The sequence below is a fragment of the Coturnix japonica genome, chromosome 2 (genome assembly GCF_054131305.1).
Source record: "Coturnix japonica strain WE chromosome 2, WE-NBRP24, whole genome shotgun sequence".
In the NCBI taxonomy this organism is placed as follows: Eukaryota; Metazoa; Chordata; class Aves; order Galliformes; family Phasianidae; genus Coturnix; species Coturnix japonica.
The window spans coordinates 107,804,634-107,827,708 of NC_140664.1; the positions used below are offsets into that span (position 1 = coordinate 107,804,634).

At 38.9% G+C, this 23,075-nt stretch overlaps 1 protein-coding gene across 11 annotated transcripts in view; it reads left to right on the forward strand.

Annotated features, from left to right (window-relative positions):
- Positions 1-14,090, forward strand: part of TBC1D5 (TBC1 domain family member 5) — a 283,840-nt gene extending 269,750 nt beyond the window's left edge. For all 11 annotated transcript variants that reach the window (XM_085538429.1, XM_085538430.1, XM_015853783.3 and 8 more), the window contains 3 exons: positions 3,619-3,698; positions 4,388-4,564; positions 10,226-14,090. In XM_085538429.1, coding sequence (XP_085394555.1) covers positions 3,619-3,698; positions 4,388-4,564; positions 10,226-10,513 — 545 coding nt within the window. In that variant the 3' untranslated portion in view covers positions 10,514-14,090. The remainder of the gene's footprint in view (positions 1-3,618; positions 3,699-4,387; positions 4,565-10,225) is intronic.
- The last annotated feature ends 8,985 nt before the right edge of the window (positions 14,091-23,075 follow it).

Here is a 23,075-nt window from a genome sequence, read left to right on the forward strand (position 1 = left end):
CTTCTCTAATTTTACTGCTAGGAGCTGATGTGGATTATCTTCCTCCTTTCATCTTGGTACAGCAAATTATAGTATATATTCAGTTTAAGCTTTAGAACTTAGGGAGAGGAAATAGAAATCTTACTTCTCAAGAGAACTTCTACAGTGAGTTTGCATGTGAAGTTATTTACAATTTGTGAAAAATGTAAGAGCAGGAAAACTATTTCATCTTAATTCTTCACTTGTTTCAACTGTCCTGTTGCCACCCTCATACTGAATGCTCTCTTTTCCTATATTTTGTAGAAAAGGACAAAAATGCAACCATGTGCCTATTATTCCTCTGTAGTTACAGTTGTATTTAACATATATCAAGGCATAATCCCCCTAAGGAATTGGTTATTAGCTGGTCATCTATCAAACTGCAGTGAATCTTCTCATTTGTTAATAAGTTTTCAAAATGTATTCTCATAAATTATATAAAAAACATTTCTTAGCTTTTGAGTATTGATTGAGGACCAGCATTGCAGTGCATAATGTTGCTGACTTCTGAGGAGAAGAGCAATATCATAACAAATGTCATGTTTCCTGGCACTCATATGAGTGCTTCAGCCGAAGTGGATTGCCAAGGATGGTCACAACTGGAGAGTGTGACTGAGGAGGCACTCATTCATGCAGAGTCTCATTGCCTTTATGTTTCTTTCCTCTAAGGATTTTATATTATACTCCTTTACTCATTAGCCAGGGAAAATGAGTGAGCACTGATCAATTTGGTCTCCATACTTTGCACTTATTTGGTAATAATTTGATAATAAACTCTGCATTCAAAAGGGAGGAGTGTAGTAAATTGGAAGCTGTGTGCAGTTCAAGGGCATATTCAGAAGAAGAAAAATCCATTGCCAGTTCCACAGGGAAACCTTCATTCTGTTCCACTGTACTAGAAAAAAAAAAAAAAGACATCCTGATTTATGACCTTATGTCACAACTATTACTGGGGGAAAAGTGGCTGATTACAGTGATTTGCACATTTGGACATTTTTCTGTGCTAAGTAGAAGAGTGTCCAGAACTGTGCTTCAACAGCTTCACAGTGGGTGTCCTTCCAAATACATTCTAATGTTTTTAACTGGTTAAAAAATGATGAGAATAATAATAGGCCCTCTTTATCCAAAACATATGTCATCTTGTACTTGCAGATTCAAAGAAAAATATTAGAAATGCAACAATCTTTATTAGACAACTTCAAAGTGTTTCCAACGTTTTCTCTAAATCATTTTTTCTCTGACACTAATACTAAAATATGGTATCAATCTTCCTAAAGTAAATATGTGATTATATGAACGTTTGTATTGATTTTTACTGCTGTCATTCATCATTCCATTCATAAATTCTTAAGAATCTCAATACATTTCTTCACAGTGAAAGCTGGTTTTGGTTGCAATTATAAATACTTTTTTTTTTTTTTAATTCTGACTTTAAAACACCTGTAAACAATAGAAATAATAATCAGTTATTTCCACATCATGAAGAACATCAACATTTGTTCTCACTTATTTATTTTCCCTATTGTTTTTAGATTTTCCTCGTCCATCTGCTTAGTCATTCTGCTTACCTTAATTGCTAATACATGTTTGTCATTTTGTAGGGGATCAGACACTGCAGATAAGTTTTTATTTCTAATGCTAAGAAACGGAAAAGATGGTTGAATTCAGTGATTCCGGTTGTGATTATGTATTATTTTCCTGCCTATAAAGACTTGGATTTTGGACTTCTGATTTTTAAAGTTCTGAATCTTTTAAAAGTAGAAAATTGTTAATGTTTGTTAGACAGTGGTAAATCACTATCTAAAATATAGTTTTACAAGTAAATGTTTATGTATTTTATTTACCAAGTTGAAGAACAAGACTGTTTAAGTGTAAAAGATATTAAAAAAGAAAACAATGTTGGTTTTTTTTAATGTTTTCTCTCAATTCACGGTGCTATGTATTTCAGGAAAGATCTAATTTCACATTATTTCTAGCCTTCATAATGCAGTCTTTCTGATGTAAGATTCATACCAGACTTTGTTCAGTTGAACTGTTTGATTTCACTGCTGCTGGAAACTTCTCCTGTTGTACGATGAATAATAAGTGCTAAATAGTGTAAACTTGGATCTCCTTGTTCAGATGGGCTCTACGCAAAGCTGAGTCATCCTATCCCATCACTGCTCTTGACCTTGGTCATACTGCCTTTCAGAACTCATCAGCTGTTGCCTTCCACAGCTCTTTCATTCCTTCTGCTTCACAGAAAGCTTCTCTACAAGTCCATTTATAGTTTAGGTTTGGATCCTTTCCCCTCACTGTCCTTTCTGTTTATCATTTATACCTACTACTAATTTCTGAAACAAACACAATTTCAAACTTATTTATTGGCAAGCTTTAAATCCACATTTCTACTTTTACACACTCTTCTAGTCCAGTCTCCCACATCTCATTCTTTTGCTGTTTTTTCTGCAAACAACAAAATTTAAGCCATATTACACAATATTTTTAATTTGAAACCTCATGCGCTATCAAAGTTGTCAGTGTCTTCATATTTGTCCTTGTCAGTGGTGTTTTTGGCTTTTTGCTGACTTGTAAGATGGTTTTAATAACAAACAAATGAAATGTGAATACAGATTAATGGTACAAAGCTCTCGTTGTTTAGCACCTAGGTTACAGATATTCATGAGCAGCAAATCTTTGTTCCCAGATGGACATCACTGAAGGATTTGGGCTTAGCTCTATGTGTGTAAAACGTTGGTGGCACAAAATAGTGTCCTTTAATTTTCAATTGACAGATGGGTTGCTAAGATTCACTGGTGCTTAAGGACTGAGGAGGAAAAGAGCAATTAGGAGGCTGGGGAAGGACCTGCTATAGACGAAGAGTTTGCATAGTTCTCTAGGCTGGTTTGGAGAGCAACTCAGCATCATGTAGAACTTCCCTGGTGTGGGGAAAACCGCTGCAGCTCCATCTCTGGTGAATATGGCACATACCATATACCAGCTTCTTGAAATACGTCCTTGTAGGACCACTGTAGAAATAGAAGACAGGTATCTTCTGAAGTGACAATGTTGCACATCTCCTTTTGCCTCATAAATTTTGCTCAGCACTGAGTTTTTCTTCAAAAGGAAGGGTCTGGAAAGGGAATGAAAATTTGAGTCATGTTATAAAGAGTATTCCAGTGTTTGCAGTGGTCGGGATCTAGATGAAAATTGCTGACCTCCTACTCAAACTCTTTTTGCAAGCTGCAGCAGGCTCCTGTAAATGTTCTCAAGCGCTCAAAAAGTATTTGCAGGCTCAAAGATGGAAGTAATTCCATTGGCCATAGAAGACAATGTTTTGTTGTAGAGCCCATAAGCAGTGAGTCCATTGGTTCCTTGGGGCGGTACAGTTCTGGCAGTGGTGCAGGAGCCAGCAGGATCCTGGTAGCACTGATGTGTTTTGCTGGCCCCACTTCCAGAGCTAATGAGGTTGTCAGCCCCCAGGTCTGTCTGAAATTGTGTTTGCAGGTCACAAGGTTTCATTGTGAGGACGTAAATCAGTGCTAAGTTGGCAGCACATTAGAGGTTATTTAGGGAATGTTCTCTCTTCACCTTTCTTTTTGTTTTGTTTTGATGTTGCAGGAAATATTCAGGAAGTCATATTACAAGAACACTTGGAAAAAGAAGATGAAATTCTGGTTTCCTTGGCTGGTTTGAAGCAGGTATGACAATTGGTTAACTTAACTTTCTTGTATATCTCAGCACTATTAATCCTCTTTTTTCCTCTTTTTAACTGCCTTTGTGTACCACTGTTTTATTTTCTGTTATAGCTGTTTTACTAATACTAATGCATCAAGCACTGCAGAGTGCTTTTATTTGGAAAGTAAAACGGAGCTATAAAGAGTTCAAATGACTTGTGCAGTGTCTGCTGAAGACTTTTTGAGAGGCCTTGAACAAGAACTGAGGCATCACAGTTCCAACTTCAGCATTTTTCTTAGTGCAGCATGTGCATGCTGTATAATAATCATGCTTATGTCCCCATTATTTTATTGAGTTGCCACTTGAGTGTCATTCAATCTAAAGAAAAAATGCTACATATATAAAATGAGAATGCTAATGAGCATCTGAAGCTCTGATTTTACTATCCTCTGCTCCCTGGAAATTCATATTGTCAGGAATGATGTGACATGCTAAATCTATAAGAGGAAACAGTATCAGCAATTTCATTCTCTTTAGATTTGTTTTCCAGATTCTGTAACAACAACATTGCAATTATATTTACATCTTTACATCTGTAGCCTATGTAGATATTAATACTGACTTATTTCCTATCATCAAAGTAATGGTTATGGGGAAATAGAATTCCTCCAGACTTCTAACTTACAGTCTTTCCTCTCCCATTCAACTACAGATCAAAGATATTCTTAAGGGTTCCTTACGTTTCAACCAGAGCCAACTGGAAGCTGAAGAAAATGAGCAAATCACAATAGCAGATGACCATTACTGCTCCAATAGTCAGAACAAAGGGAATGGTGATACCCCAAAGGGACCTGTTATGACAAAGCAACAGTTCATCTCAGGACGACAGGTAAGATAATGATATTTCAAACAGTTCGCTGATGGAATTAGTCTTACATTTCCTTTCAGCATGGCTGGACACTGCATGAGACATACCATTTACATCACACTCTCCCTGTAAAAAAAGATGAGTTGTGTCAGAAACACAACTTATTTCTTGCTGAGATGGTCTGGCTTTAAGTGGTGAGACCCAAAGTTTACTGGTTCATATGGAGCCATGGTTATTTGCATCAGTTCTTCTACTGTAGCATTATACTCCACATACAGATATTTAAGTCAAAGTGTTTTCATTGTTTGCAGGGAGTAGTTCTTCTTTTCAGATTTTTGAATCTACTTCTGAGGTTAATTTCCTACAAACAGATCTCAAAACTGGAGGCGAATAATCCCATATCAGTCAATTATTCTCATTGTCTTTCCATTATGTAAGAGTTGATCATCTGCATTGCAGTGTATCCTTGACCAGTGCCAAAAAGGAAATAGCAAGGAAGTTAATTCTACCTTCTAGTTCATTGTATTGACTTTCTCCTTGAGTCAGTAAACATTTTCACATACAAACCATTCAGTAACAGGACACGTTCACACACAAAGTTATTTTTCTCTAAAGGTAAAAGCTCCTTCTTTCTCTAAAGCTCTGTCTGACTCAAACATGATCTTCAAAGCAATTGCTTTTTTCTATGCACATTTCTATACACTTTTCCATCTTAGAATCATCTGCCAGGCCACAGCTGACACTCACACCTGTAAATGAGTGGCAGCACTGTCACCACAGTGTCTAGTGCAGTCTGCAATCAAGTTTACTCCTGACAAGTTTACCTAGGAACTCATTTTCAATTACTTATTCTCAAATAATAAGCACAGTTGCTTTGATTTGTGGTACACAATCCTGTTGATTTCAACCATTTTATGAATAAACTAATATAAATAATATTTTATTTATATTTTGGTATTGGAAAGAATACTATGACTATATTATTTTGACTTAGTACCAGCAGGTTCACAGGCTGGAAAAAAACTGATGGTGGCATGTTGGAGCAAAATGACATTTTATTTTTGCATTTTATTTCCGAGCATTTTTACTAAGTATTTTTTACTTCCAGACAGAAATGGCAGATAGTATTGTTTACTATTTTTACTTGGATTTGTTATAGAAACTGGGAGATAGATAGAATGCCATATGAGCTAACAGTATGCAGTATTATTGTGTGCAGATTCTGTGCTGGAAAAGCCCTAACTCAGACAACTGTCACTCAGCAGAAGTGCTTGGGCATTTCATTCTGAGTGCAGGGAGTGGGACAGCTTAAGCTTGCTCTGAGCAGGTTTCTTTCCAATGGAAACTTTGAGGACTTGTCCCAGTGTGTAATCAGGATATGTACCTTTAAACTGAGAGACACTCTCAGGTCCCACAATTTCACTGTGCTCTGTGAGGCTGCTAGTAAGCCAACTACAAATAATGTGTGTAGAGGCTGTACAAGCCAAGTTCCACTAGACCATTTAATGAGGCTTCAACAGTGTATGGCATACATTTGTAGATACAGTGCATTCATACCCGTTAGCACCTTCATATCTTATCATCTGGAAGTTCCCACTGTCCCTGTTCCAGAAAGAGAAATTGAAGACTCAGGTTAGAAATATTCCCTGCAATCCTGGTTGTATCCCCCCATTGCATGCTGTTCCTGAGCCCATCAAGTTCAAAGTTTAACTGGTGTTTCTAAAATCAAAAAGAAAGAGGAGAGCTTTGGATTACCTTTATTTAAAAAAAAAAAAAAAAAAAAAAGAAAAGAAAAAAAGAAAAAAAAACCTACTACATTTAGTAGCCTATGATAATAAAGTGGTAATTACTGGAGTTAATTGTTGGCCTAAAGTAGGCCATATCGCTGCCTTTTAATTCTGGTGAAGAAAATGGGCTGCCGTAGGTCAAGCTGGGAGCAGTTATGGAGAGCTGCAGGGGGCTTAAGAATTCCAGCCATCTCTAGTCCATTTAATGCATTTCTTGCTAAAGAAAATTCACTGTATTTGCAGTTTTTGTGACTTTGGTGATGTTTAATGTGACTTGCTGTAGCGGTTTTTCTCTGGTGGAATTATAGGGACAATTCTAGAACAGCTGGAAAAGGTACAGGTGTAGCTATCATGCAATTGAGCCTTTTGTGCATGGTTGTTACATAAGTTATCATCTTCTTTTAAATCTTCTTTTTTGCCTCAAGCTCTTTTCTGGAAAGTGAAGATAAGGATACAGCCCTTCTTTGGAAATGAAAGCTGCAAAATTAAAAATGCGAAAAATGAAGATAAAAGGCTCAGAGAAGTAGAGCATTTGTTGGAATGTTTGGCTTCGGTAGCAGAGTGCGGTTGACAAACAGAAGGCTTCTGTTGCTAAATAATGAATGATAATTAACACATTATCTTGCCTTTATGTCGATTCAGAGAAGGAGGGAAAATGAGTTGCTGCTCTTCTCAGCTTTCTTGAATTGTGTTCTTATGGTTAGTTTTAACTCATTCACGGTATGAAGGGGATTGAAATAAGCCCAGTGCTAGTAGCTGATATTCATCAGGAAAAAAAATGTTTGGAGAAGCCATATGGCAATGGGCGTAAGGTTGTTAATTTTCAAAGCTACCGGAAGTATAATTCTGTCATTTTTCATTTATTCAGTAGTGGCAGCAGATGGGAGAAAACATGGTTCACGTCAGCATGAGTTTCCTGAAACAAAAATAGGCAGAACAAGGAGGGAGGAGGTATTTTACCTCTGGAAAAAGTACCAAAATACCAGTATGTCGTAGGGGTAAGCAAACATTTACAGGAGGCCTTTTTTATCATTTTTGAGTCAATATATGTAGTCTACTGCATGTCTGATACTTCAGTGATCTGTTGGTCGCTTTAACTTAAACAGAAAGTATTGTTAGAATGAAAAATAGTGTTGCAAAGCCCAACACTGAAAAAAAGAATTTAGGATGAGTTCTCTTTCTTTTCCCTTCATTAGGGAAGAGGATGATTTTTTAACTACACAGAAACCATTTTTTTTTTAAGCAGAACTTGTGAATTTACAGCACCAGCAAAGAGCTTCTAATCGGGGGTCCTTGCTGGAATTCACTGCCATAAGGAAGACAGCCTGCTAGCCAACCTTGGAGATGCCAGCAAAGAAAAAGAAAACGCTGATCTTGCTGGGCGAGTGTGTCATAATTCCTGTGGCAGAAGCACGGAGTGATTGAGATTGGCAGAGACTTCTGGGTCCATCTGCTCCAAATTGGAGCAGGTTGCCCAGGCCCATGTCCAGGAGTGTTTTGAAGATCTCCTAGAAGGAGACCCCACAGCACCTTGCACCCTCCCTGCAGGTCTCTATACACATTGATGAGATCCCTCTGAGTCTCCTTCAGGCTGAGCAGTTCCAGCTCTCACAGTCACTCCCCATAGCAGAGTGTTGCAGCCCCTTGGTTATCTTTGTGGCCATTTTCTGGTCTCCTTCCAGTACGTCCGTGTCACCCTACACAAGATGGAGCCATCCTGATGTGAGGGCTCTGAGGACTGAAATAACATGATTCTGATAGTTTAGAATAATAATGCATATAATTTTGTAAAATGAGGCTATACTGCATTGACTGGGAGCTATTAAATAGAAATGTGGAAAGAAGCCAGGTGAGTTATGCAAGAGTTGCTATTTAAAGGAATGTGTGTTTCTTTTGTAGAGAGGCAAAAATTTTAACATGTTATTTAGGATTTCCAGAACAGCTCCACCTGCATCTATCTTGTGGCTGCACTGGATGCCTACAGAATCAGGTAAATGCTGGCACAAGACTGGAGCAGAGCAGCAACACTGGGTAGCATGTGGCCCCAGCCCTGGCGATGGCAGCATCGCAGACCAGAGGAGAGTAAATGCTAATTAATAGCAGATGATGTCTCACATGACAAGTGCCTGAGTAGAGATGTATCTCTCCTTGTAGATCTCTTTAATTTCATTGAATGTATTTGGGAAGTTGTTTATTCACATTTGGACAACTCTGGCTCTTATGTTGGGACCATTAAAACTGAACTTAAGACATTTCCATTTGAATGATAAAGCACTCAAATGGGTTATTTACAAAACAGAGTAATTGACATAATTGTACCTAGATACTAACCAGATAACAAAACAGATTATTTATTACAATACTCTTGTTCATACAAATTTTGTAAGGAAACAGGTCATAATTCTGCATTTGTATTTTAGCTAATGCTGAGTTTGTGACTTTTCATAGTTTGAAATGAATTCCTTCTCAGTTACTGGTGGGTGTTTGCTCCCTGAGCTACTCTACAGATCCCTTGCAAGAGTATTCTACTCTATAATTACTAATCAGAGCAATGCAAAATTGTTTTCAGCTGTAATAATAAATTTGGCAAAGTTTTGCTAGCGACCATAAAAATCTTAAATTCAAGTTTGGCTTGGTGATACATGTGACGATCTCTATACTCCAATTTTATGTACTATGCCTACTTTTAACTCATTCTGATTTTTTCTGTATGTCTTTTCTGTTACTGATTTATTTCTTTCTCTAATATCTGCAGCCTGTATTTTACCCTAGAGTAAATTTACATTCAGCCATAACTAAATGAGTTGGTTATGTACATTTTCATAGTTCTCCTTTCCCTCAATCTTGCATTACTGAAATCAGTGTAACGTTTTCAGTATCACACCACTTGTCCCACTCAGGCCACTTGGTAGGTTGCATTATGGTGCTGATACATTGGCAACCACAAAAACAATTATATTATTGTTGGAGGAGCATAGTGCTGGATAGAGTTGAATCCATCTCTTGCAGGAGAAACTAGAGGCTATTGACTATTTACATTGCAACCATGGTAATGAGTTGCCAGTTTTCTCAACGTGGGAGAAATCACACCCTGCCGTAAATGGCTATCTTCCCTTCTAATTACATACAGCAATGTCTTCTGAAAAGCTGGATTTTTGCTGATCCAGCTGGAATGTAAGATTGCCATATCATAGGGAATTTTCTGGTACATCAACATTATTCATCATCCACTATTGAAATGCTTTGGGACAGTCATTTCCCAACATCTATCAAGATAGATTAGGAATTCCCAGACCCGGGCTTTCTGGTAAATTGAGACAATACTTAGTTCTTTAGACCACAACACCAAGCCTTGAAGCCCTGGGAATACAAATCTGCCTTGAATTGCTGCACACTAAAATGTGATGTTCAGCTCAGACTCCACTGATCAGAATTTTATCAGGAAATTTTATGTCAAACCACTCTCTTGAAGACCTGCAAGATACCACTGTACATGCAAATCTGCAAAAAACTCCTCAGTTTTTCTCATGAGCTTCTATAGGAAAATAACAGCAGTGCAAATAGAATTGCCTCAAATCTTGACAACTATGATTTATGCATTGGATGACCAGCTACTGTGAGCATGACACAGATGCACTGTGATAAGGAAACATATAAGAACTCTATATCTGATGGTAATTTTAGAGCTTTTGTGCTGTTGTCAATAATAATTTAATCCAGAGCTAATACATTTGCTTTTGCTTTTTTTTTTTAACTTTTTGATACAGGCATTGCTACTTTTGAATAATGACCATTCCTTTATCCCATTCCCAAATCACCACTGTGTGTCAGAAACTTCTTTTAAGTGGTAAGATGGGTACTAACCTGCAGTTCTTTTTGTGCTGTTGTCTTACAGACTGCCACTGATTCAAGCACTAGTGAGAGTAAGGGTGCTGATGACTGTATTTTGGTTTCCAAAGAAGAAAGAAGCAGAAGTGCTGTCCCAGAGCCAGCACAGTTGCTTCAGACATTCAAGGAGTCAACGGTGAAGGCAGAAGCTCCATCTCATCCTTTGGTATTCTCTGACCCTCTGATGGGCTCCATCTCAGCCTCCTCCAGCAACCTGAGTTCCAGCCCTGATGACAACAGTAGTAATAACAGCAAAGATTCTGACTTTGCTATTGTAAGCCCACTGGACATCTAACTAAACTGACTGGGAGAAACTGGAAGGCCAGCTGGTACACCTCAGCTCGGCTTTCAGTGGTTCCACAGGCCAGACGGTTCTTTGGATTACAAGGACAGAAAATAGGTAAAGGCAACCCATTCAGCTGCCAAAAGCCTACGTTAAAAAAAACACAAAACATTTTTTGTTGTGACTCTTCAGAAAGGATATACATCTTGTAAAGACTGCCTTAAGTAAAAGCCCAGTGAAACCTGGTTCTAATATACAGCTATTCTTAGTTATAGATCTGTCTTACTTAGGAGCTTTGTTACTATAGAACTGTTGCTTTCCCAAAACATGGAATAGTATGTGCTAGGCACCGTAATGGATTAGGAAATGTGTAGGTACTTGACATCAGACCTGAAGAGGCAAACACAAACTAGATTTAATATTGTCCTTTGCTATATAAATATGCTAGGCTGGGTTTTCTGAATAGGCAAGGGTACTGCTTCTTTGGAGACTGTGACTGGAGAAGTAGAGAATGTAAATCAGAAGAACTGGAAGCATCATCCTGGCACTTGTTCTCAGTTGAGGAATACTAATTTATCTCTTTTTCATCCAACAGTAGCTTGAGGTGTGTTAATGGCACAGGTTTGTTCCTCAGCTCTGTGTTGAAGTCGAATGTGTTACAGATTCCTTGAGAACGGGGACCTATACGACAGAGCCTTACTTCCCTTTGCCTATTATTTTTCCCCCTGAGAATTCTCAGCTCACCTCTTTCCCTCCTTGTATCTGTGTGCTTTTACTCCCCTGGCATGAATTAGTTTTGATTTTACTGAGATTACTACCATCAAAGAGTAGGGAAATCACATTATTTCATAGCATACACCTGAGCCAGTTATCTATAACAATTTTGAGTATGGTAACTTAACAGGGAAGGGTGCAAAGTGATATAAAATGCTCATAATTAAAAGCACTTTACGTCTCCTTATGATTATCTTCTATATATTCTGTTTACATGTATGCCTATATGATTTCCATGTTACTAGTCAGAAAAAAATACATACTGGTGCAGGAGTATTAACCAACAGAAAGTTTGTAATTAACCCTAAAACTTGTTCTTCTATGGAAAAGTTTATTTCTTTGCCATCAGGTACATAGCGTGTCTAATAATGGTTCTTTTCAAGCAGATGAGATGGGAGTTCTTTGTACTCACTGATTCCTTTAAACTCCTCTGGAATTTGCAAAAGGAAGCTGTTAGTCAGAGAAATCCTGCTGCTCATGCATTACCTGTGCAGTTATAGCCAGAGGAAGCAGTGCTAGAAAATTGCTCTATTTCTAACAACAGCACAAAATCTGAATTATTTTTGTTTCAAGATACTTATCAAGTACACCGTGCAAGAACATTGTAATTGCATGGCGAAGCTTCTGTTGGTATAGTCTTTTAAATGGTAGTTATTTGCTGATTAGCCTGTAATTATCAGTGGAGTTAAGTACAATATCCCAAAGATGAGGCGATGTGGTCTGCTGGTCTTAGATTTTGCAAGGTCTGTGTTAATGACTGACATTAAGAGATAGCTGTCATGTAATTACATGGGAGCTGCATATCATATGTTCAGAAGCTGCCGTGTAGTTCTTCTGAGATTCTCTGTGCCTTGTAAAATGTTAAAGTGTTGGAATGTTGTGAGCAGGCATCACGCATCTCTGTGGCAGAGCGGTGTGAACAGTCAGATGACTCTGTTTAGATGAGAGACCTTAAGCGAGTCACATTTCAGATTGGTGTTTATTTTGGTTTAGTTTTAAGCTTCATAGAAAATCACTTTGGAAATAAACACGCATGCCTGCTTTCAGGTTTGTTTTATTTCCCTGATTTTGTGTGAATGCCAGGGGATTAGGTGCCTGTTGGGTTTGTAGGTCTCCTAGTCTTAACCCATTCAGCAAGGCTTGTGCCACATTACCAACAAAGGGGAATCTGTTCACCCAGTACTTGTGGAAAGAGGAAAGAAATATTCTGGGGACAGAGAGACAGGTTATATATTCTGTGACATATAAGCCTTCAGTGATTCCAGGACTTTGATGGGGGGAAAATGTTTTTACTTTTTCTTTTTTTAATTATTTTAAGAATTTTCTGTTCTGGTTGTTTGTTTCAGGGATCACATTGCTGTTTTCTTGAGGGGTCTCGTTGCCATCGGAAGTGTGATTTGTATGGTTCTTTTATTTTTGTAAGTTAGTTGTATCTTCAATACAGCATATTTTAAAGCAGCACTGAAAGTATATAAAGATTTTTGGTGTTTCTAACAAGTTTTTTCTCTAAGCAGTGGATACCACTGAGCTGAATGCCTGTCATGCCAAGGGATATAATAAGATCCTTAGAAGCAGAGAGATTATCATGCAAGTAAGATTGAAGCAAGTTCCAGTAAATGAATCTGCTTTGGTTATACCATGTCCTTCCACGTCACAAATTTGCTGTCTCATACTGAATCATGGTACAGAGATAGTTAAAATTTTATATGTTCTTTAAATCAGATGAGCTTGTAAGTTAGACAGACTATCAAACTATCACCCTGTCTTGCTTTACGTTAGGAATATGCTGAGAAATAAATTGTCATTTAAAATGCAAGGTTATTCTTTTTCCCCAGAAGAGACCCGCTCATAATGTTCATGGATACCAGTAACAAGATAGAAAAATGATATGCATTGAAAACTTCCTATAATAACTAATATGGGATTAAGATATGTATTTGAAACTGTTGTACTGTATCTTACATCTGTAATTTATGGCTGTTTGAAGTCTTTTGCATGTCATATCAATTGTATGTACTGCAGAGAGGCAGTATGGTATTTTGGCTGGGTATTCATTTAGTTGTGGAACTTTGTGTCTTTATCCCAGAAGAACATCTAGCCCACTTTATTAAAGAAAGAATTAACCTGGTTTGTGCTTGTGCTGTTTTCACAGAAGGAAAAGCTTTTTTACTGGAATATTTGAAGTATGATTTCTCAAAACAAAGGTTATTAGAAACTTTAAAACTATTCCATTCTCTATGTAAGCAGATACATTGTTAATATTTTAATCAGATTTTATGCATTTGATCCAGGGAATCAAATTGTTCATCATTCATCTCACCCAACTGGTACAGAATATTTCCTGTTTTGCCATATTTATTGCATCTGACAATGCTGTACGAGATTTAAAGTGGTAAAACCTTTCTGCTATTTCATTAAACTTGTTACGGTTTCCATCATCTCAGCTCAGTCCCCATCTCAGTATCTGTGCAGTACCTTTCTGAATCTCAGTGCTTTCTTGCACATTCTGACAAGGTTCCCGTTATTCTACAATGTGTTCTCCTCGTTAGCAGACACTGAAGCAGCATTTGAAAGGATTAAATTTCAGGTTTAATGTCTGTGGGACACTTGTGCCTGGCAGTTATAACGTTGTCTGTTCAAATATGGACGCAGCAATCTTGAACAGATTTCCACGTTCTGAGTGTCAGCCCTTAAATAATACTTTCGATTTTGTGCTGCATGTGTTGGTCTGGAATGAATGTCTGTAATGGTTTATTAGACTTGAAAAGGTGCAGTTTCATAAAATAAACTTCATTTGGCTACAGAATAGCGATTACACCGTCTCATAATCTGTGCTGTTCTTTTAAGAGTAGCTATATGCAGTCTGCATTAGTATTTCCTGTGTTGCCAGACTCTCACTTCAGTAGCTAGCTAAATTTAGAGATGAAAGAGCATGAAAGAAGGTCATTGGAGAAACAGCAACTTGAAACGTGCACACAGGCAACTTGTTTGCCTGCTGCTTGCAGTATATTTAACCATGAAAAAAAGGGTCAGAGGTATTAGAAGACTCTATGAGAGGTGAAATGTGTTGTTACTCTAGAAACAGAGACAAGTAGCAGGAGAAAAACTGTGAGGCTTTTAAGCTACAAATTCTTTTGGGCAGGATCCATCTTCTTCTCTGAATTCGAACAGAACTTCTGAAACTGCTTGTTTTAATCACAAAAACTGTAAAAATGGAGTTAATAACAGTACATTTATCGGTTCAGCAGGTTTTGCTCTTTCAAACAGTGAACTGGATAAAATCCAATAGTAATAGCTCAGCTGACAGCAGCAGGATCGTATCAGAGAAGGATTTGGTCCCACACTGCTGAAGTAAGTGCAATTGAAGAGCAGTACATAATTAAATGTAAGAAAACAATATAGCACAAAAGTGATACAGTAATGTTGCTGAATACAAAAGGTTGTATTTATCTCAAGGCATAAATGAGTTACTGCAACTGGGTGCTACAGTGCGCTGCGTGTCTTTATGCACCTGATTTGTGCCAGCTGATTTGGTACAAACCTGTCTTTGCTTCTAAGTTGCAAAGTCATGGCTGGTGTTTAGCGGCAAGATGAACTGAAGACATAACAACTTCATAGGGAAGACACTGCCATTCCCCTTGCTATGAATGGTAGAATTTGATCCTTCAAATCCCACTGCTTTAACACTTCTGCTGTCTTTTGTAGTGACAACATGAAAAACCCTGTAAGCACTATCGGAGCTCTGCTGCTTAAGTTGTCACGTGCAGTTATAGAGCTTTTAGCTGAGAAAATGTTCACAGCTTTGCCTTTCACTGTGGGTTTCAGGGACTGCGGTGAGATGAGATAGATAGCTCTGAATTTTTAACTAGTACAAAGAAGCACTCAGAAATGCTCTAAGTTATCATGTCAGCCTTTTGGAATATAAATTGCTACCTAGTTTTGAGGGAAATAATAGTTGTCACAATATCTTGTTCTCCTACCTGCTTTTCTAATTGAATCCAGGGGACAGGGAGAATACAGTAGCACTTTCAGATCAGCATTAAATTTCTCTTTAGAACAAGAGAAAATATAAAGCACATACATAGATACTAAAAGGCAGATAGTCAAAGATGTCATATATTTTACTGGATAATATATACCTCCGTGCAATACTCTGGAACGTGCCACATTTTTATCCATGAGTAGCTTGGAGCACATGGCAGAAAATACACATGAGTAAGAGCCTGTCCTTATAAACCCTCTTAAAAACATGACTGAAATAACATCAACATGTTTAAAAATATATTTTTATACACAAAAAGCAAATTTAGGTTTGCAAAGATTATCAGAACCTGGTAAATGATTCACTTGGTTTATAGAATCTTTCTTTAAAGTCTGAATATTTTTGGTTCTGCCACCTAGAATTCCCATTACAAGCAGCCCTTGCACCCACAGCCAAGTGTAATGCCCAACCCACCAGCAGCCCACAGCTGCACAGGATGAGGGCATGTCTTGACGGGAGTGCTCCAGTAATAGCCTTAATCATTGATTAGCACCTTGCAGTCCCTACCTATGTTTTCTCTGAAGGTTTTTTGTAACCTCTGTATTGTCTACAAGAATTCTGGCACCACAAATGCATTGCAGATGCAGCACTGAGACTCCAGCCTCCAGGTGGTACCACAGGACAAAGTATAAACAAACCTATTGGTAAGTGTCAGGGACCAAAATCAACTCCTTGTGTTTCAGAATGTGCTTCAGGACAATAACTATCAAAGTCTGGAGAAGATTAATTCCAGTGTGATGAGCAATGAATTGCACATGTTTACTAAGTTGTGCAGAAGCTGCTATGGGGGAACACCCCAGCAGACCTTCTTTCTAAATTCCTTTTATTTTCCTTTCCCACAGTCTAGCCCATCTGGCAGCTTTGTGACACCGGACATAACCCATAAAAGTTTGAGCTGTTTAATTTTCTGAATAAATAAGTTCTCAGTCACTGTGATCACAGTTCAGTGTTCCTCATCTGAGGACTCCAGTCCCCTCTGCCTGGAGCCGGGCCACCAGCCCAGCCAGGGTGCTCCTTGTTCCAATGAAAATCTGCAATCTTAGACTGATCTCACAATACTCGTACAGCAGGTGGTGTCCATATTCACTCCTCAAAATCTTCCTGTGGTAAACTTTATTGTAAGATTTACTAGCTAATATGTTTTTTACTATCCACACTTTCTTACAAACAGAAAAAAAAAAAGAAAAAGAAAGAAAAATATTGGCTTGACTCAGTAATGTTTTGCCTTTCTCTTTTCACACTCTTCTCCCTTTCTTTGGGAATGTAATTTTGTAGCTGAGGATTTGGGGTTCTTTTACCTGAAAAAACAGCCAAGATGTTTTAAAACTGGCTATGAAGTAGAGTTCTGACCTATTCTGTCTTGAAATGCTGTAGGAATACATTGATTTCCTCAAAACTTTATTCAGTGAATGGAGACTGTATAAGGCATTGACATTACAAAACCATAATGGGGAACAGTGTCTCTCTTCCTGCAGCCATTCTGCACTGGTGTATGCCTTGTTATGTGGGGATGGGAGGGTTTTTCCTTTTGTGAGATCCACAGCATTGTTAGCAAGGTTGGAGGGTCAAAAGACAGACATTACCAGTTGCTGCCTTTTGTCTATCTCTAAGTTTCATCATAAATTAATAAAAGGAAGGCAATTGACAAGCGCCATTAACCTTGTTGGCATTGCAGTCACTACAGTGTGGTTCCCTCAGTGTTTTCTTTCTGTGGAATGCAAAGTTCACATTATAGAGTTGCTTAAGATGGATGAAAAATCTTTTTCACATTTTGGCATTTTGCTGTATGTGAAATTTTTTGAGAAACATTTGTGTAAGTCTTCGAAGAGACTGCATCAGCTTCTCTCCTCCATCTCCATATCAGTTATGGTGAAGTAAGTAGAAGAGAGGGAGAAATAGACTTCAAAATGTCTGTAGTCTTAAGTGTTGTTCCTTTTAGATGATTGGATGGTTGTTGCACTGAGTGAAACACCGGTGTCTATTAGGACAGCTGGAGAGAGGCAAAATGCCTGAGGTTCTTCAGCTGCATCGGCACAGAACTGTGTATTTTTTCAGAGCCTATTTAGGTACTGCTGGCCTCACCAGAGAAGTTTAATGATGAATATGGCTTGGACAAATTTTTTTAATGAAGGAAAATCAGAACATGCTGTTGCTTACAAAGAATGGTGTTGTTTTCTGAAATACTTGGGACTTTTTGAATACACATTTTGTGATGCTTCTTTACAGTGTGATGTTTCCTTCCTCTGGACCCCCCCCTTCCCAGTCACATCAGTGTGTTCAGACTGAGGTGTGTATCTCCTGGAGCTGGCTTCTGTATGTGACAGTCCTCCCAGCTGCTTTAAAATAGCACTGCCTTAGCACCTGTTGATCCTGTGTGTCGCTCTGATTTAGGACCCTTGGATGGAAATACATGTCTTTGTCCTATCTAGGGTTGATGCTCCTTGCAGCTGCAGCCCCTCAGCAATTGGTCTCAAGATGTTCTGTCTGCTCTTTCGATTTGTGTGAGTCAGGAGGGTTGTGTATGAAACAGAGGCATCAGTATGTGTTAAAACTGTTTTACGCCTCCACTGCGAGTTGCTTGCAGCAGATACTCCCCGTCGGATCTCACCACAGCTGTTAGTGATGCTAGATCATGTACAAAACCCAGCGAGGCTGGTGGTAGCAACAGTGGTGGTGGCTTCTTGGAAGTCAGTGCCTCAGTTCGGGTTGGGTGTGTAGCAGAAGGGCTGCAAGCCCTGAGGACTGACACATGCTTGGGCTCAGTGTCAGCAGGGTTGCTAAGGAGGCTGAGGGTGCAGGGCCAGCACACACCCAGTCTGGAACAGCTGCTGCCTCCGTGCTGGCGGATCAATGCTGTGCTTCCTGTTGGGTGTCAGCCACACTCACCTCACCCCAGCTCTGTAGCGAGGAACGTCACTTTTAAGAGGCTGCTGTCCTAGTAATGGCAAGTTTATACAGGATTTCAGAGGGAGAAGGCACTGGGCTTCTTCCATGTTGATGCCAATTAATTGTCAGGAATGCATAAATTCTGCAGTCAGACTGGGCAGAGGGGAAGGTTTCCATTTTGGCCGCAATTGGTTTCCTACTGAACAATCTTCATTGCTGTTTTGGGAGACAAGCTCTGAAAGACCTTTATGCCTTTTCTTCTCTCTCTGTTCACTCTTTCAGAATCAGGATGCATATCCCACTATGAAAAATTCCCCACAGAAAGGCACTGGGGCCATGAGCTCTGCCCTGCAGCTTATAGATGCCTGAAACCAGGATAAATCAGTGCTGCTTCAGAGCGGGGTGACCTGAGTCAACAGTAAAACAGACCTTGAGATACAAAACTGTGGAAAGGAAAAGACTTTATCAGTTCATAGCCACTTCTGACTTTTGTGTTTTGAACAGATTTTCATTAGTAGATAAATGTTTAAACACAAAGCTATCTGATCAGATTGTTCTTATGGAGGCTGGGTTTTAACACCATAATTACTGTTGCACTCAAGAGTTTTCCTGAATTCCCTTCTGTTATTTTTTGTATCACCTATTGAAACCAGCGAGAAAATTTCTCCCAAATCATGTGTGCAATGCTTGTTATAGGAGGATAATTTTCAGGATGGTTGGTAACTGAAACGCATTTTATGTTTTGTGAAAAATGCTTCTTTTCTAAAAAATGTCACATAGTGACTTGCGATTTTGTGACCTGAGGATGTTTTTCTAGAGAAAAGGACGTGGGAGGGGAAAAGAGAAACTAACTGTACCATGATAATTAAGGGAGAGTGTGAGAGCAATGTGAAGAGTGTTGACTCCAGTTACCTCAAAATAGATTTACAAGCATATCAAAGAATAAATTAATATGCATATGAATAACAAATGCATTAGTCACATTAGGGTTTAATGAAATGTTTGTGAAATAGTATCTTCATAGCACTATCACTTCAAGAGTAATTCACTAAGGTAGAGCTGATGGCACATCCTTGTTTTGCCTTCTCCAGTGTATAGGCTGTTCAGGAAGGGCAATGAAGATAGGATGGCCGTTACTGCTTTAGGATTAGCTACCAACTGGAAAGAGAAGTTAGAAGTTCCGTGATATCAGTGCTTTGCCATGTGCTACTTCACCTACAGTAAACCTATAGGGGCCATTAAAATCAACTGTAGAGCCTTCACAGAGCTCAGACTTTCAGACTGCCCTTTGTAGGAACAGTGCAAGTTGACCAGGACATTCAGTTAACAAGAAGGAGGCTGCTAAACAGTTATTGTTTAATCTCCTAAATGCAAAGCAAAGCGCTGCCTCTACTGCCCCATTTTGGACACTTAGCCATGTTGTTTGTCTTCCTTAAATGAGCTGTGACAGGAATCTGTGATTGTCCATGGACAAACACTGCACATTCTAATATAGTCTGAATGGGCATAGTGCAAACAGAACATGCTGTATTCCCATCTCAGCTCTACCAAGGTCTACCCGCTACCCAGAATTTGGCGAATCAGGGAGTGAAACACTACACTGCCACTGGAGAGAAGACCAATGTGAAAACTCAATCAGACATCCAGAAGTCTTGATGGGCAGCCAGCAGGCAGAGCTGCACAGAGGAAAAGCAGGATCTGTTTGCTCCTAGGTTTGGTTGTTATCATGTATTATCCTCTGGGGAAGGCCAGGCTAATGGGTGAGGTGCTGTCATGGGACCAGACAGAGTCAGCAACTGAGTGGATCAGGTGCCTAAATATCATTGAAGTGTATCTTTGGATTTAAGAGGATGTGTTTATTGCTTCTGAAAATAGTTCTGGCAGCTTTGAACATCTCATCTTTGTTTTTTTGTATGCCATGTTCTGTGCTCAAGAATGTGGTATTACATCTGTTCTCTAGTACTACATAAGGAATGTAAGAAAAATGGTATCCTCTGCTGCTAAGGTAATGGAGAGAGCCCACTTTACTTCTCTTTGATTGTTAGACTGGTTATATTGATTATGGCTTTTCTGATGACTTTAGACTTAGAAATGAAAGAAACTGAGTTTGCTGCAGAAGCAGTGTTTAAAGGCACTATACATATATCATTAGTGTCATATACTTGCCAGACTCTTACATCAACTCTGCAAAGAAAGATGCAATGGTCTGAATGCTGACAACATGCCTGCTACTCTCTGCTTTGGTTATTTACAGAATTCAAAATTAAGGCCATATTTGAACAACATACTGTATCAAAGGTGCACGCAATAAAAGTAATTGGATGAGCCTATGTTTGCTACATATAAAGTTTCTGCCCTGACAAATCATTCTATGACAGCAATAACTCTCTAGGCATAGAAATATTGACTGCTGGATGCATGACTTCTTCTGAATTATCACTTGCTTACATGTAATAATGCAGAGAATGTTGACAGCGTCCATTGTTTGCCAGTGACTGGAAAAGTAATTCATGCTGTAGGTTACCTTTGTGGTTTTTAACAGTAAAGGCTGGACTGGCTTTATGCATCCATTAAGGAATAAATCCAGAACAGCCAAAAAAAGGTGTTGGATACGTCAGCCTCTGCACTGTTACGTGCCAATTTAGCCAATATCATGTAGTGCAATCTCTGCAGCATGAGAGAATGAAATAAATTAGAGCAGGTTCTTTCTCAGAGTCTTTCAGAGAATCTCAACAAACTGTAGCTCCAAATCTCTGCAATTCAGCCTATTTTGTGGGGGTTTTTTCTTTTTTTTAATTTTTATGTAAAAGTGCTGAATTTTACTCGACTCAGTTTATTTACTTCTCTAGACAATATTTTTTTTGCTAAAAAGATGTATTGTAGAAGTCTGTGCAGAATAAATATGCTATGCTTCAGTATTTAAAGCTGGAAACAAAGATTTGTCATTTTAGAAAATCTGAGAGAGAATAAATTTGAGCTCTAGCATATGGAATGTCTTCATGCCATCTCCCTTAGCTTGGAAAGCTCTAACATGAACAGAGAACCTAGTATCTATGGGTAGTGTAAGCAAGTCCTTATGCAACGATGAAGGATTTTTGGATAAGGACAACCTGTCCAAGATCAAAAACCAGCCTACTCCCAGTTGGACTGAGAGATTTTGGCAGTTGCTGTATTTTAACTTGTTCCCATCATACATGAAGAAAACCCTCACTTTTAGTGAGCTTGCAATGTTTATATGGCCTTAAGTAAGATATTAGCATCATGTTATTTGACAGTCATCATAATCATGAGGAGAACAGTACCTTGGGCTATTAACTAACTTTAAATGCAAATTCCTCAGTGTGTGTTTGATACAGTAAGATTTTTAGGATGCAGAACACCTACTGCCAAATGTCCAACGTGGTCAGACTGGTCTTTTACTATGCCTTTTTCTTGCCAATTGTAATGTTATAACTGGCTATTCATGCTTTCATGCTGAAGGATACCACTTCTCAAATGGACCTCCCAATCTCCATGTTATTTGTCTTCTCGTAGCTAAAGCCAGAACTCAGCATAGGACACAAGTATTATTTTGTTGGTCCTGATTGTCACTTCTTTTGGGGAAGGCAAGAAATGAGAGGGTTCTGGGGGAGATGAGGCACGTACCTGAAAACCTGTTCTGGTGTAGAGAACTACATAAATGGAACAAGAATTTACATGACATTTTCCCTGGTTCTTTTCTTCTATTCTTTTGTTTGTCACTACTGTGTTTCTTACACAATGCCTTCCCCTTTTGGATAGTATTGCAAACTATTAGATGGAGGTACATCTATTAGATGAGGGTACTTTTAACAGAGAAAACATCACCTGCTGAGAATGTCCTTGATGAAACACTATCAAGTGCATCCTTCAGGAAGCAGGGAGATGTTGTTCTTGCATGTAATCTTTCTGTGTTTCCTGTAAGGCTCAGCCTGTTGGTTGAAGTAAATAAGGGTACACCCAGATCACTGCTGCAGGTTACTACAAGATTAAATAACAGGTAGCTCATGTTTTTGGTGCACAAAGTTTCAGTTCCTTAATAGACTACTAAGTCTTTAAACTTTGGCTTAGGCACTTCTCTGGTACTTGAGTACAACCTGTGTTTCTCTAGGAAAGATTTCTTAAGTATCTTTATGCTTTGACTGTAAATTCTGCACACTGTATAATGTCTGTTGACCAGGAGTTTTGAGTAATAGAATCTATGCTTAACTGTCTTTCCATGGATCATAAGCTCAAGCAGAAGGGCCATCTCTCACTTTGTTGCATTGAGAATGTCTCCATTCGTGTGCAGCCTGAACCTTACATTAATCTCTGAACTCTTCTGGCTTTACTTCCAAAGCAGCAGTCCTGATTTACCACTGTGTGTGACTCAAGGTCCCAGATGCCCAGGGCAGTCCTGATATACATGTTCCCATGCAGCAGCTGTGTCTCACCTCAAAGCTCAGTGAAAGATGCTCCACTTGCTCACTGCCCCAGCGAGCAGCTCTGGCTCTGGATTTCTTCTTCCAAATAGTTGCAGCTGCATCGGTATCACCTGGGTGTGTTTTTTTTTTAGTTCCTTCATAAATCTCACATCTTATATTGACAAATAAGGATCCCCAGGGCACTCTTCTCATCTCTCCGATGTACACAAGCCAGGGAACTGTGCATTTCATCACCTCCTTGATAGAGTTGTTGCAGAGCTGGTGCAGGAGGAGGAGCCTGATTGCTGTTCTTTTTGCAACAAAAGAGCCAGATGTTGCAGAGAGGAAGCAGCCCTCCTGTCGGCATGGTTACCTCATTCTCCGCTCTTCAGAAAGAAAATGAAGTTTTAAGACTTTTCCAAATGCAGCGCTGGGATAGTTCACAATTTCC